The sequence below is a fragment of the Dromiciops gliroides genome, chromosome 2 (assembly GCF_019393635.1).
Source record: "Dromiciops gliroides isolate mDroGli1 chromosome 2, mDroGli1.pri, whole genome shotgun sequence".
Classification (NCBI taxonomy): Eukaryota; Metazoa; Chordata; class Mammalia; order Microbiotheria; family Microbiotheriidae; genus Dromiciops; species Dromiciops gliroides.
The window spans coordinates 640,682,049-640,696,779 of record NC_057862.1 but is presented as its reverse complement, the minus strand read 5'-3'; the positions used below and the strand labels follow the sequence as shown (position 1 = coordinate 640,696,779).

Genomic DNA, 14,731 nt, shown 5'->3' with positions numbered 1-14,731 from the left:
TGCTAAGATTGCTGGTAGCTTCCTTTTCCTTGCTTCCATCTTTGAGATTCAAAGTGCTCATCTTTAGATACCTCTGTGTCATTGAAGAGCAGAGTGCTGTGGACAATGGGACCTCTGGGTCTGGTGGGTTCAGTCTGAGCACTCCTCTACCTAGACTGGTCACTACTGTTACCGGTCACTTTCCAAGGCTTTTTTTTTTTTTCAGGGCAATGGGTGTTAAGTGACTTGCCCAGGGTCTTCCATGAAACCACCCTTGACTACACCAGCCTATGGGGAAAAAAACTCTTTATAAACAAACTATAAGTAAGATAAACTTGAGAGAACCAAGAGAGGAAAGGCACTAGGTGTTAAGGAAGACCTTGCAAAGGCTTCTTGAAGAAAGTGGAATTATAGCTGAGACTTGAGGGAAGCCAGGAAGAAGAGACAAGGAAGGAGTGAATTTCAGGCATGAGGGTCAGCCAATAAAAATATCCCCCCAGGGGCAGCTAGGTGGTGCAGTGGATAAAGCACCAGCCTTGGTTTCAGGAGGACCTGAGTTCAAATTTGACCTCAGACACTTGACACTTGCTAGCTGTGTGACCCTGGGCAAGTCACTTAACCCCTATTGCCCCCCCCCAAATACCCTCAAGTAGGAAGATTTCGAGTCATGTTTGAGGAGTGACAAGGCTTTAAAAGCCAAAAAGAGGTTTTATTTTTGATCCTGGAGGCAATAGGGAACCACTGAAGTTGATTGAATGGAGGCAGTGATGTGACAGGCTATGGGATAAAAATGCTACTTAGTGAGAAAACTGGAACTCAAACCTAGATTTCCTGGGTCCCAGTCTAGTGTTGATACCATTGCCCTATTCTGCCTTTCCTCTTCAGTGTGTAGAGAGGAAATTTTTTCCCCATAGGCTGGTGTAGTCAAGGGTGGTTTCATGGAAGACATGAAATATGAGCTGTTTTGAGGGATGGGTAGGAATTTTGATGTCTAGGTGGGAGCCTGTGATCTGCCCAGGCTGAGGTGGATTTCTAAGGAGATCTGGCAAGCAGGTATAAGAAAGTTCCTCCATGTGCTTGTGAATATCTCACTTTTTGAAAGAAGCAGTTGGGGGTGGGGGAGGGGAGTGGGGGGTTTAAATTATAGAGTTTACCTTTCATTTCCTAGCCTAACTAGAATTCCTTCCCTGACCTTTTACCTCCTTCTCCCTTTCCCTTTTCTCTTTTCTTTCCTTTCTCTCCCTCCCTCCCTCCCTCCTTCCTCCCTCCCTCCCTCCCTCCCTTCCTTCCTTCCTTCCTTCCTTCTGTGAGGCAGTTGAGGTTAAGTGACTTGCCCAGGGTCACACAGCTAGTAAGTGTCAAGTTAGAGGCTGGATTTGAACTCAGGTCCTCCTGACTCCAAGGTCTGTGCTCTTCACTGTGCCACCTAGCTGCCCCCAGCTCTCCTCCTTTCAACAGCAGTGACTTGGACTGGACCTTGGAAGGAAGAGATGCTGCCTTGGTCTGGTGGTTCATCACCAACCAAACAACAGGACTGGAACAGACATACACACCTAGTCAGTCATTAAGCATTTATTAAGCTCTACTGTGTGCTAGCCACTGTTATAAGTGCCAGGAATATCCCCCCCTTTCCCAAAAAAGGATGAAACTAAGCCCCTGCCTTTAAGGCATTCATATTCTAACACAGTCTGTTAATAAGTATTTATTAAGCTCCTAATACATGTAAAGCAGGGCAGCTAGATGGCTGATGCATAGCAGGGTCTGGAGTCAGGAAGTTAAAATCCAGCTTCAGACACTTCCTAGATGTGTGACCCTGGGCAAGTCACTTCACCCTGTTGGCCTCAGTTTCCTCATCTGCCAAAGGAGCTGAAGAAGGAAATGGTGCAGGAAACCCCATGGATAGTGTGGTCCATGAAGCCAGAGTAGGACAACAATGTGATAAGTAAAAGCTAGGATTCAAAGGAAGGTGAAAGTCAATCTCTACCCTCAAAGCACTCTGAGTGTAAACCACATGCAAATAAAGTATATACAGGATAAATAGGAAGTAAACAATAGGGGAAAGGCACTAGAATGAAGAGAAATTGAGAAAGGCTTCCTGTAAGGGGGGTGGTGTGGGTGGGGGGTTAAACTGGGACTTGAAGGAAGCCAGGAGGCAACATGGAAATTTCATTTGCGCTATCAAATTGATAACTGGGATTGATGGAGCACTCCTAAGAAAGCGCTCTGCATATGGTAAGCACATAATTAATGCTTTCCTATTTCCAGCCTGCTCTCACACCACTCTTTGGGATTTGGTACCTACTACAAGGAACCTATCTTATTATCTTACAGAAGGGGCTCCAGTCCAATGAGAAACAATTTGTCCAAGGTCATGCAGCTAATGGGAATCAGAGCTCAGATTTGAACCCAAGGCTATGGGGCTCACTTAGGTGGTAAGGGCAACTCAAGAACTCCTTTATATGATTAAATGGAAACTGAACAAAATCTACGAAGCAAATCCCTTGTAGAATGAAAGAGTAGCAAAGTCATTCCATTCTTTTTCATCATAACATGAAGTACTTATTAGGCTTTTCTAGATACAAATAATTTTAAGGAACCCATTACTTCCCATTGGGTTCATTTTTTTTTTAAAGTGAAGGGAGTCCTGTTAGCTATCTAGATCCCCTCTTTCAGATCTGGGGCCATTTTCAGTTGCATGCATTGGCAATGAGGATAAACAGACAAAATGATTATTGTTAAAGCAGAGATTGGAAACCTTCAGCAAAGGGGTTTTGCAGGTAGGGGAGGAGAATGTTTTTAGTGGGGAAATGAGCCTAAGTGGGGCTATTGCCCCCATTTAGCTTCTCTCTCTGTTGCTTTTTGAGTAGCCAGCACTATTTCCTCCTATATCTTCCTGTTGCATCCAGTTCCCTGTTTCCTCATTCCTCTCAGAGCAATGCACTTATACTCTGCTGACAGAACTCCCAACACCCCAGAAATGCTAAAGTGGCCCCACACTCTGGCTCCGTGCTTGTGCAATGTTCTTATAGGTCCTCAGCATTTTCAGATTTAGATCTTAAAGAGGACTTAGATCATCCCCATCCACCCTCCTCATTTCCCAGATAGGGAACCTGGAGTCCAGAGAGGTTGAACTCCCTGATTTCATTGGAATCTTTCAAGATTTCAGATTTTTAAAGATCCCATATTGAGATATAGCAGAAGGAAGGAAAGAAACAGCTCTTTAATTTATATGGAAAGAAGGCAGGATTTAGAATTCAACTCTGACAAGGCCAGAAGACTTTACTCTGCAGTTGAACTAAAGCCCACTGAGGCAATGAAGGCAATGAGGTAATGAACTTAAAACCAGTAAGGAATAAGTGCCAGAGCAACCATAAGCACTTTGCAAACTCAGGCCACTTGCTAAGAGAGAATACGTGACTTTCTCCAGATCCCAAGGCCTTCAGTTTTCACAGCTTCACCAACAATGTATGAGTGTGCCTCCAACCCTAATGTTTTTCTGTGTGGCGTCTGCTGGGCCACTAAGACATCTCTGTGCCTTCTCACCTCTCCTCCCACTCTGTCTGTGTGTGTCTCACAGGAGGTTTTTGTGAGGGGATGTGGGTGGACTTACGGGTTTCTAAGCTGTGGTGTCTTAAACACTTCTGCTTTCTCTTCCCCAAGCTAGTGAGTTCTCTGGCAGTGTTCCCATATAAGGGTGGGCCTTCCTAGGCCCTAGGGAGAGAGCTTTTGTTGTTCTGCCTTTAAAAAAAAAAAAAACTAAATACGCCCACATCCAGCTGGTGCTCACTTCTCCCCTGAAGGGTTGGAAGGAGGCTTAAGAATCAGGAACAATCCCCGAAAAATTGCTCCCCGGGTGACTGGATAAAACGTACATTCAGTTTTTCTTGAATCAAAGGCTTTGAAGAAAGTGTTCCTAAAGCACAAACTTTAAAAAATAAAATGCTTCCATCAGGGGAGCAAGTTGTCCCGAATGGATCCAGAGCTGGCCCAAGAGACAGAATGCAGGGGAAAGTGCGCTGGTTCTGGAGGCAGAGGGGCTGGGGTCAAATTTTGGTTCCACTATTTCTCCCTGGATTCCTTTGGACAAGTGACTTCCCCTCTCTGAGCCTCAGTTTTCTCATCTGTAAAAGGGGGGATGGGGTGGTGTTGTAGTCAGCCTCCCTGAGGTCCCTTCCAGCTCTAGGTCTATGATGCTGAGATACGTTCCTGATGCCATATGTCCTCAGTATTGATTGGATGGACAGGAAGTGTCCCAGGCAACATGGCCCAGTGGAAAGAGCATTGTACCGAGGGAACTTTAACTTGGGACTTCTGGTGGGGCCTACGGCCATAATAGCAATAGTGATAGTTATCATCTATTTAAAATTTGGGCAAATCACTTAACCTTGTTTGCCTCAGTTTCCTCATCTGTAAAATGAGCTAGAGGAGGAAATGGAAAACCACTCCAGTATCTTTGCCAAGGAAATCCCAAATGGGGGCATAAAGAGCTGGACACAGCTGGATAACAATAACAATTTATCATCATCATAACCACTACCATATGATAAGGTTTTGTTTAACCACTTCATGGTCCCTACTCACTAGTGGTAGGGGCAGATATAAGAGATAGGGAAGTAGAATTTGTAGGGGCAGTGCCAGGCTGGTAGGGAAGGGTACAGGGCAAATGCCAACAAACCAAAGCTAAAGGAACATAAAACTGGAAGAAGCTCTCGACATGGTTTTATCCAACCTCCTCTTTTACAGATGTGGAAACTGAGGCCCAGAGAAGGTAAGCAATTTGCCCAGGGTCACACAGCTTGAAAGAGAGTGGCTTCCAACCCAGGTCCTTTTGGCTTCAAATCCAACAGTATATCATAGCTGCCTCCCTGAAGGCCCACATACTGACAGTGCTCTGGAGGGGAAATACAGGTTGTTCTGGGTCATAGGATTGAAGCCTTTAGAGCTTAGAGGGACCTGAGACCTCTCCCCAAATCCTCATTTTTACAGAGAAGAGACCCAAGGGCCAGACCAGTGGAATAATCTTTCTCTACCCCCCCAACCTACCTCCACCCCCTGCCCCATCTCCCATGTCAAACCCAATTCCTTGGACACCAGTCCTCTTTGAGGGGAGATGGAGCAACATCAACATTTTTTTTTGCCCTCCGCTCCTTGCACCCTAAACCCCTGCCCCTCCCACCCCCCTCCCCAATCTGGCAGGCTGCATGGTAAGAAATTGATACTAAGAGGAATTAAAAGAAGCATCTGTTGCTCTTTGGGCCGTTGAACCCAGCTTGGAGAGGCAGCCAGAGGTGCACTGATTAGAGCTTTGGGTCTGGAGGTAAGAAAATCTTGCCTCAGTCACTTGCTAGCTGGGCAAGTCACAAACCTCTGCTTGCCTCAGTTTCCTTATCTGTGGAATGGGATAATAATAGCACCCACCTCCCAGGGGGAGGATTTACTGAGATAGTAATTATAAAGTGCTTTGTGCAGTGCCTGGCGCCTAGTCTGTATTCTATATATATAATTATTCTCTCTATATATAATTCTATATAGATATATATTATTAATAAGTTGAAGATAAATGAGAGAGTGGGGATATTATTACATAATTAGAGGAAGATGCCAATTCAGATTCCACTCTTGAACACTTACTAGCTATGCGATCTCAGGCAAAATCACTTAACTTCTAGTTTTTCCTCATCTGAAATATGAATATTGGACTTACTGACCTCTGAGTTCTTTTCCCACCCTAAGTCTCTAATTCTTTGAAACTGAGGCAGAGGTTAAGTGACTCACTCAGGGTCACTTGGGGGCAGCTAGGTGGCACAGTAGATAAAGCCCTGGGTCTGAAATCAGGAAGACTCATCTTCTTGAGTTCAAATCTGGCCTCAGACACTTACCAGCTGTGTGACCCTGGGGAAGTCACTTCACCCTGTTTGCCTCAGTTTCCTCATCTGTCGAATGAGATGGAGAAGGAAATGAAGAACTACTCCAGTATCTTTGCCAAGAAAACCCCAAATGGGATAACAAAGAGTCAGATATAACTCAACAACAAAAACAACACCCAGGGTCACCAGTTGTCTGAGGCTGTATTTGAAGTCAGGTCTTCTTGACTCCAGGCCCAGTACTCTATCCACTATCTGCTTCACCTCTTATCATCACTTTGGCCTCCTCCCAGATCCCTTGGTCCTATATTTTCAGCTGCCTGCTGGACATATCTAGTTGGATGTCCTTATAGCATTTCCAACTCCATGTCTAAAAGTAAACTCATCCTCTTCCCACTCCCCTCTGAAACTTTCCCTTCTTCCTGATTTTCCATTTCTCCATTAAATTGTCTCATTCTCTCCATCACCCAAACTGGAAGCCTCAGTGAGCTACCTAGTCAGTAAATACTTACTACAGAGTCAGGCACTGGGAATACAAATGCAAGCAGAAAATCTATTCCTGCCCTCGAGGAGTTTACATTCTAATTACATTCTCTCTCTCTCTCTCTCTCTCTCTCTCTCTCTCTCTCTCTCTCTCTCTCTCCCCCCCTTGTCAAGGCCTGAGCAACATCTACTTTTTATTTATTTTTTTATTTTTTAAAGTGAGGCACTTGGGGTTAAGTGACTTACCCAGGGTCACACAGCTAGTAAGTGTTAAGTGTCTGAGGCCGGATTTGAACTCAGGTACTCCTGACTTCAGGGCCGGTGCTCTATCCACTGCGCCACCTAGCTGCCCCGAGCAACATCTACAACATCTCCCAAATATTTCCCCTTCTCTCCTCTGACGCCGGCCCCACCCAGGTGCAGGCCCTCATCACCCCACACCTGGACTATGCTGGTGCATCTGCTGCCCCAAGTCTCTCCCCACTTCAGTCTGTCCTCCATTAAAGGACAGTCTAATCAAGTCACCCTCCTACTCAGTCAACCCCAGTGGGTCCCTACCATGTCCAGGAGCAAATACAACATCCTCTATTTGGCATTCAAAGCCCTTCATAATCCAGCTCCCACCTACCTTTCCAAACTTTGTTCCCCATCACATGCTCTTCAGTCCAGTGGCCCCAGCCTCCTGGCTGTTCCATGACCAAGACCCTGCATTTCTCATCTCTGGGCATTTTCTCTGGTTGTTTCTTGTGCCTGGAATATTCTCCCTCCTCTGCTCCAACTACTCACCTCCTCCGCTTCCTTTAAGTCCCAACTAAAATCCCACCTTCTACAGGAAGCCTTTCCCAACCCCTCTCAATTCTAATGCTTTCCCTTTGTTATCTCCTATTTTTCCTGTACACAGCTTCTTATACATATATTTGTTTACATGTTGTGTCACCCATTAGATTGTGAGCTCTGTCCTTTGCCTCTTTTTTTTTTTATTCCCGATGCTTAGAACAGTGCTCAGCACATAGTAGGTGCTTAATATATGTTTCTTGAATGATCAATTGATTCATTCCCCTTTCTGCTCTGTCTTTTACATACCTTCACTTGTTAATTGCTCTCCCGTATGACCTTAGGGCAGTCATTTCCCTTCCTCTTGCCTTCAATTTCCTTTATGAAATAGATGAGTGGACTAAATGCAATGACTCCCACTCCTCTAGGGCTTTCTTGTTTACATGCTGCCAGTAAGTGTTGTTACAACACTTAGAAGGGATTTGATCCCCTTCCTTCCTTCCTTCTGACTCCCAGACCACTCGGCATTTAACCCTTGAAGCTGCTGCCATCCAAATTTGATGAGCTTTGGAATCTATTGTTCTTCCTCCCCCTCCTCCCCCATAGTCACCCAGTACCCCCAGCCCCCACAGTTCATGGGACTCTCTTCACATTTCCTGAGCTGTATTAATGGTCTCTTTCCTCCAGTCTGGTCTTTTAATGCTATTTTTTCAATTGATGAAAATCTCCCTTCTCTCTCCCCTCCCCCCTTCCATTAAAAAAAAAAAAAGAAAGGAAAGCAAAACTCAGGGAACAAATATGCAGAGCTAAGCAAAACCGCTTGGAGTCTATTCTTCACATGCTAATCCTTCCTTAGCGATGGTTTGTGCTGTTGAATGGCTCAAGTCCAAACTCCTCATTTGATTCAAGTCCTCCCATGCTCCATTGCTGTCTCTCACACCAAACCTCCACTCGAGACAGAGCCTTCCATCATTGTGATGGGGAAATCCCATTTCACTCTCCAAACCTTTGCTCAGAGACTGTTCTTACATTCCACGGAATGCCTCTTCTCCATAGCTCAACCATGAAATCCTACCTAATAAGAGCATCACAAATGCGGAGCTGGAAGGGATCCCAAAGGCTACTGAGGCCAACCCCTTCATTTTACAGATGAGGAAACTGAGGCAAACAGAGGCTAAGTGACTTGCCCAGGGTCACACAGCTAGTAAATGTCTGGGGTCAGATTCAAGCTTAGGTCCTCCTGAATCCAAGCTCAGCGCTCTATCCACGGCAAGTCTCGTCCTTAGTCCTGAAGCCCACACTAGTGTAACGATTGGAATAACGCCACCTGCTGGATACTTACTGCAGAAGAGTTCTGCCCATGAGTTCTTTGAGGGCAAGACCAGGAGTCAGGAAGTGACGCGGGCTAGTGGGAGGAGGAAGGAAGAGACTGGCGCTCAGGCTCGCTTTTTTTCCTGAGGACGCTGGCGGAGAAGGGAGCTAGAAATGTGCTCTCCCTTTAATAGATAGGAATCTAGGCCTTTCTCTCTCTCTTTATCAAATTCTTATTCTCCTTAATAAATGCTTAAAAGTCTAACTCTTGCTAAAGCTTATAATTTATTGGCGACCACTCATTAGATATTTTAGACAGTTTAGCTAGAATTTTAGCCTTAACACTAGTATTTCCATTACTCTGAATATAATTTAGCAACCTAAAGTTAGCAATAATTTACAGTGGAAAGATCATTGGATGGTGAGTCAGAGAACCTGGGTTCAAATCCCGTTTCTGTTCTTTATGACCTTGATCAAGTTGCTAAATGATAAGAATGCCCATGTCTGCAGGAATTTTATGTTTACATCTGTAAATGAAGGTGTTACAGTGCTGGCCTTTTGCAGTCCATCATCTAAGTGTGATCTTTGGCATTGTTGCTTTGTTTCAGGAAAGTACATGTGGGACTTTGGGCAAGTCAGCTCCTCCCTGGGATTTGGTGTCTGCATTTGTAAAGCAAAGGGGTCAGACTTGGTACTTTTTTCTAATGTATGTTCAGCTCTGATAGTCCATGTTCTAAGGTCCCTTATATCAGGGAGTTATCGATAATGTTTGTATTTAATAGATATTTGTGTTTGTATGTGATTAACATTAGACATTAGAGGAGAGAAAGGAGAAGGAGAAGGGAGGGAGGGAGGAAGGGAAGGAGGGAAAGAGAGAGGGAGGGAGGGAGGGAGGGAGGGACAGAGAGAGAGAGAGAGAGAGAGAGAATGAATGAGAGAGAATAGTGAGTAGGGGTTCAGTGGATAGAATACTGACTTAGAGTCAGTAGACCTAAATTTCCGAAATGACTTCATCATCTCCAGAAACTCATTAATCTGCAAGATGATGACTTGGAAACTCTTACCTCCTCAGATCACTTCTTGCCCTGGTTGTAGGACTTCATTCTCCAACCCATGCTTTCCAGCTTCTTTCTGTGTGTTCTCTTTCTCCATTAGATTGTAAGCACCTTGAAGGCAGGGACTATCTTTTTTGGCATTTGTCTCCCCAGCACTTAGCATAGTACCTGGCTCACAGTAGGTGCCTAATAAATGGTTGTTGACTCTAAGTTCAAATCTGGCCTCAGCCATTTACTAGTTTCCTCAGTTTCCTTAGCTGTAAAATGAAGGAGTTGGACCAGATGGCTTCTGAGCTCCCGTCCAGCTCAAAATCCTGTAGATTAATGGCATGCACCTTCTGTGATTAATTGATCCAAGCCTATTAGTGGGACATTTGGCTGCAAATCAAGTTCCTAGGTATGGGGGGTGGGGCAAAAGGAGGTGGTTGGGTATTATTAGTGTAATCTGCTAGCTGACTTGGGTAAATTATTTTGTAAAAACTCTCAAAACATGTTTGGTCACATCTTGGACAGGTAGGCTTTAAAGACGTAGCATAGGGGGCAGCTACATGGCACAGTGGATAAAGCACTGGCCCTGGACTCAGAAGGATCTGAGTTCAAATCTGGCCTCAGACACTTGACACTTACTATAGCTGTGTGACCCTGGGCAAGTCACTTAACCCTCATTGCCCTGGAAAAAAAAAAAGAAAAGACAAGACGTAGCATAGTCATTTCTGGTCATCTGGTATATCACTAGGGATGGAGAGGCTATAGAAAATTTGATAAGGTAATGTGTCATGGAAAGAGGACTGGCTCTAGGTTCAAATCCCAGGTTTGGTACTGTATGACCTTGAGCAAGTCATTTTCAATTGAGTTTACTTCTTTATTAATTAGGGATAGTATGACCACTACCTATTTACAGGGTGGTGGTTGTGTGTATGGTGGGAAATCCTTCATAACTCTTAAAAATCTTCAGTTGTGAGTGATTGTCATCAGGAAGTACGGCTCACTGGCTCACTGGTCTCCTATAGCCAAAAACCTTAGGTCAAATCCCAGCTCAACCACTGGCTACCGGCAAGTCATTCCCCTGCCCTACATTTTGTGAATCACAACACTTTGTCCCTCACAGAATTGTTGTCAGGACCAAATGAGAGGTCTGCCAAAGTGCTTTGTAATTATGAAGCATGGCATCTCTGTACAGTTCTGTTCTTATTGCTGCCAGAAGGATCAATCACATATCATGCATTTATCAAGCATCTGCTATGTACCAAGTGTGACAGGCACTTTGCTAAGCACTGGGGTTACAAATACAAGCAGAAAACAAAAAAAAGAAAAGAAATAGTCCTGGATTTTAAGAGGCTCATTAACTTAAGGAGATAATGGGGGAAGTTCAAGGGACTGAGATATGCTAGCAGCTTATATAGACCAGCTCAAGTGATCCCATTCCATTTTTTTTTTTGGAGGCATTTGGGGTTAAGTGACTTGTCTAGGGTCACACAGCTAGTAAGAGTCAGGTGTCTGAGGCCAGATTTAAATTCAGGTCTGCCCGACTCCAGGGCTGGTGCTCTATCCATTGTGCCACCTAGCTGCCCCAATCTCATTCCATCTTATCTCCTGCAATAGACAGATCCTCTGCATCCCCACTCTACCACTTAATTTCAGCTCTCCTCATCTACTGGCTCCTTCCCTGTCTACTGTCTATAAACACGTCCATGTCTCCCCCATCCTCAAAAAGCCCTCATTGATCCTTCCATCCCTGCTAACTATTGTCCTCTATCTCTTCTCTCCTTGGTGGCTAAATGCTTTAAAAGGAGAACTCATCTTTCCTCCTAAATCCTCCCCTCCTACCTTCCCTGTTACTATAGAGGGCAACACCACCCTCCCAGCCCCTCACAACCCAGGAGTCATCCTGGATTCCTCACTATCTGGTCATGCTCCATATCCAATCTGTTGCCAAGGCTTGTCCATTTCACCTTTGTAAACCCCCCCTCCCCTTTGCAGGGCAATGAGGGTTAAATGACTTGCCCAGGGTCACACAGCTAGTAAGTATCAAGTGTCTGAGGTCAGATTTGAACTCAGATCTTCCTGAATCCAGGGCCAGTGCTTTATCCACTGCTCCACCTAGCTGCCCCCTCCAACATCTCTCAAATATCCCCTCCCTCATCCTGACACTGCAGACCCTCATCACCTCACTCCTGTATTATTGCAATAGTCTTCTTAGGGAAGTGGGGAGTCTGCTGGCCCCAAATCTTTCCCCACTCCAATCCATTCTTCATTCAGTCTCTCAAATGATTTTCATAAAGCACATATCCAATCATGTGACCCTCTCACTCAATAAATTCCATTGGTTCCCTATTATCTCCAGGAGCAAATCCAAAATGTTTTTTGTTTTTTTACATTCAAAGCCTTTCATAACCTAGTCTTCTCCTCTTTCCAGTTTTCTTGCATGTTACTCCCAGACAAGTCCTCTTTGATCCAGTGACCCTGACCTCCTGGTTCTTCCACAAACAAGACACTCCATCTCTTGTCTCTGGAATTTTCTCTGGAATTCTCTCCCATGCCTAGAATGCTCTCCCTGCTCATCTCTGCCTTCTTACTTCCTTTAAGACCCATTAGGATTAAGAAAGGTTTCATATAGAAGGTGACCTGAGATTGAAGAAAACTAGGCAGCAGCTAAGTGGCACAGTATAAAGCACCAGCCCTGGAGTCAGGAGGACCTGAGTTCAAATTCAGCATCAGACACTTACTAGCCTGTGACCTCATTGCCCTACAAAAAAAAAAAGAGAGAGAGAGGGGAAAAAAACGGAGAAGGAAAAGAAGAAAACTAGGGCTTGAGACAGAGGGAGGGAGGGAGAGCATTGCACAGCTAATGCAAAGGCCTGGAGGTGGGAACTGGAGCATCATGGGTATAGGACCATGAATAAATAGTCTACTATACTGTATTGCCATGTATGGAAGGGAGTAATGTGTAAAAAAAACCATGCAAGATTGGAAGGGTCCGGGTCATGGGGGAATTTCAATGCTAAATAATTTGACCTTTGCACATGCATGCACATATGCATGCATGCATAAGTGTGTGTGTGTGTGTGTGTGTGTGTGTGTGTAGATATTTAAAAGATCCAAATATTGGCAGTCTTTTGGCTGAACAAGAATAGTTTTTTAAACCCTTCATTTTCCTTCGGCAGAATTTTGCAAAAGAGTTCGTGATCAGCGATCCAAAGGAATTGGAGGAAGATTTCATCAAGAGCGAGCTGAAGAAAGCAGGAGGTGCAAATTATGATGCACAGACAGAATAAATGGTCAATATCATCTCGACAGTATCATCTGCCTGCTTCCCCCCTCCCCCTGCAAAGGGATGCCAGCAAGCGACTGACCAGCCAGCTCACCAGGGAAGCGGGATGTGAGACAACGCAGCTAATGGGTGTCTGCACCCAGATGCCCTTCCCTTCTCTCCATTCCTTTATTGGGAAACATCTTTGGTTTTGTTTTGGGTTTTTTCTCCTTAATTTGATACAAAAGTATTACACTTGAATCAGATTTGCTGGTGCCTCCAGCTGTGAGGCCCCTTCCCATTTTCTGCCCTCCTCCTCCGTGTCCGCACTCGCAACGCCACGACTCAATCATGTCATTGCTTTTCAGCGCCTGCTGAGTGTCCTCATTGTGGTTTTTGGTGGGGTTCGCATCTACCATTTGACAACGAGGCAAATACCATTCCAGGATCTGCTCCAGCGGCTTTCAGTCTTCATGAGACACACACGTTTAGTTCATCCAAAGGCTCAGACCCTTCTGAGTTTGCCCGAGGTATACCTCACTCAAAGTTGCCTAAGCTCAGATCCAATAGATATAATGTGACTTAGTAGTTTCCAAAAATTATCTCCAATCCTGAATTAAAGAAAGAAATAAAACTTGCCTTAAAACTTGCTTGGCAGTTGCCCTGATTTGTCATGTCTAGTTCCTATTCTCCTCCCTGCCCCGGCCCCTAAAATATTGGAAAGGAATCATGAGTTTATAATTCCTGATTAGAATCTTCTTATGACCACAGTTATGAATGGCAGATGTCTGGACACAGAGAATGATAGGGAGGAGAGACACCTGTTTCCAAGTTCCCCATGGGATGAGAGGGCATTGGTGACAAAGGCCAAAGATGAGAGGGTCGTGTTGACCCTTGGGCCTTTCTGGCCTTTCCTATGTCAAACTGCCTTCTGTTTGCCCCTGAGAAGGCCCCTTCTGCCCAATGTGGGACACCCAGTTCATGAGCCAAAGGCCCCTCAGCCCTGCCTTAGCTGTTCTCTAAGAATCAAAATCATCTAGCCCTTTTCAGAACACAAAAGTCAGTTTTAGTCATAGCTTTAGGTCAATATGGAAACTTCAAAAGGCTTTTTTTTTAAAGATGAAATTGGCATGTTTTTCATGAGCATATTTTATATTCTTTCTTTTCATATCATTTAAGGAAAATATTGTACTGTATTGGGGTTTGGGAGAATATCGGCGCTAAAAACAATTTACATAAATAAATTTTTTTTCTTTTCCAAAACGAATGGTTGTGTTTTCCTGTTCTTACCTTCCTGTTCTTACCCCTCCCCTACCAGTCATTCACATTACATCTCCTTCTTATTTCTAGGATCCGTGACTTCAGTGTATACACTCCTTTACAATCTGCTTTCCATCCCTCCCCCCCGCCCAACCCCTTATAAACTAGTCAACAGTTCTCTGAGCTGCTGTGGCCAAAAAAAAATTCATCCCTTCATTGCTGGTGGTAAGCCTCCTCCACACTTGGGCTGCTCCCTTGGATCACAAGATAGGGGGTGGGGGTGGGAGTGGGGGAATGGGAAAGGGAATCATTCTCACACCGAACAGGGATCCAAGATCTTGGCAGCCTAAAAATGTCAGACTGAATCTAGTAAGATGGAATTCACATTGATAGATCAACAGTCTTATGGATATAAGTATTCCATATCCCATAGTAGGCAGCTAGGTGATGCAGTGGCCAGACCATTGGACTTGGCATCAGGAAATCCTGAATTCAAATCTGACTTTAGTAACTTCATAACTGTGTGATCTTGGGCAAGTCACCTAACTTCTGTGCCTTAGTTTCCTCATCTATAAAATGGGGTAATAACAGCACCTACTTCCCAGGGTTGTTGTGATGATAAAATGAGATAATATTTGTAAATCACTTTATAAACTTTAAAGTAATATATAAACACTAGCTATTTATTATTATTATTATTATTATTATTATTATTATTATTATTATTATGGCAGCTAGTTGGCTCAGTAGATAAA

At 44.4% G+C, this 14,731-nt stretch overlaps 1 protein-coding gene across 1 annotated transcript in view; it reads left to right on the top strand.

Moving 5' to 3' along the window:
* The window catches only part of COTL1 (coactosin like F-actin binding protein 1), a 64,311-nt gene extending 50,328 nt beyond the window's left edge, over window positions 1-13,983 (top strand). Inside the window, exon 4 of the mRNA XM_043989544.1 lies at window positions 12,631-13,983. Coding sequence (XP_043845479.1) covers window positions 12,631-12,741 — 111 coding nt within the window. The 3' untranslated portion in view covers window positions 12,742-13,983. The remainder of the gene's footprint in view (window positions 1-12,630) is intronic.
* Window positions 13,984-14,731: the final 748 nt, after the last annotated feature.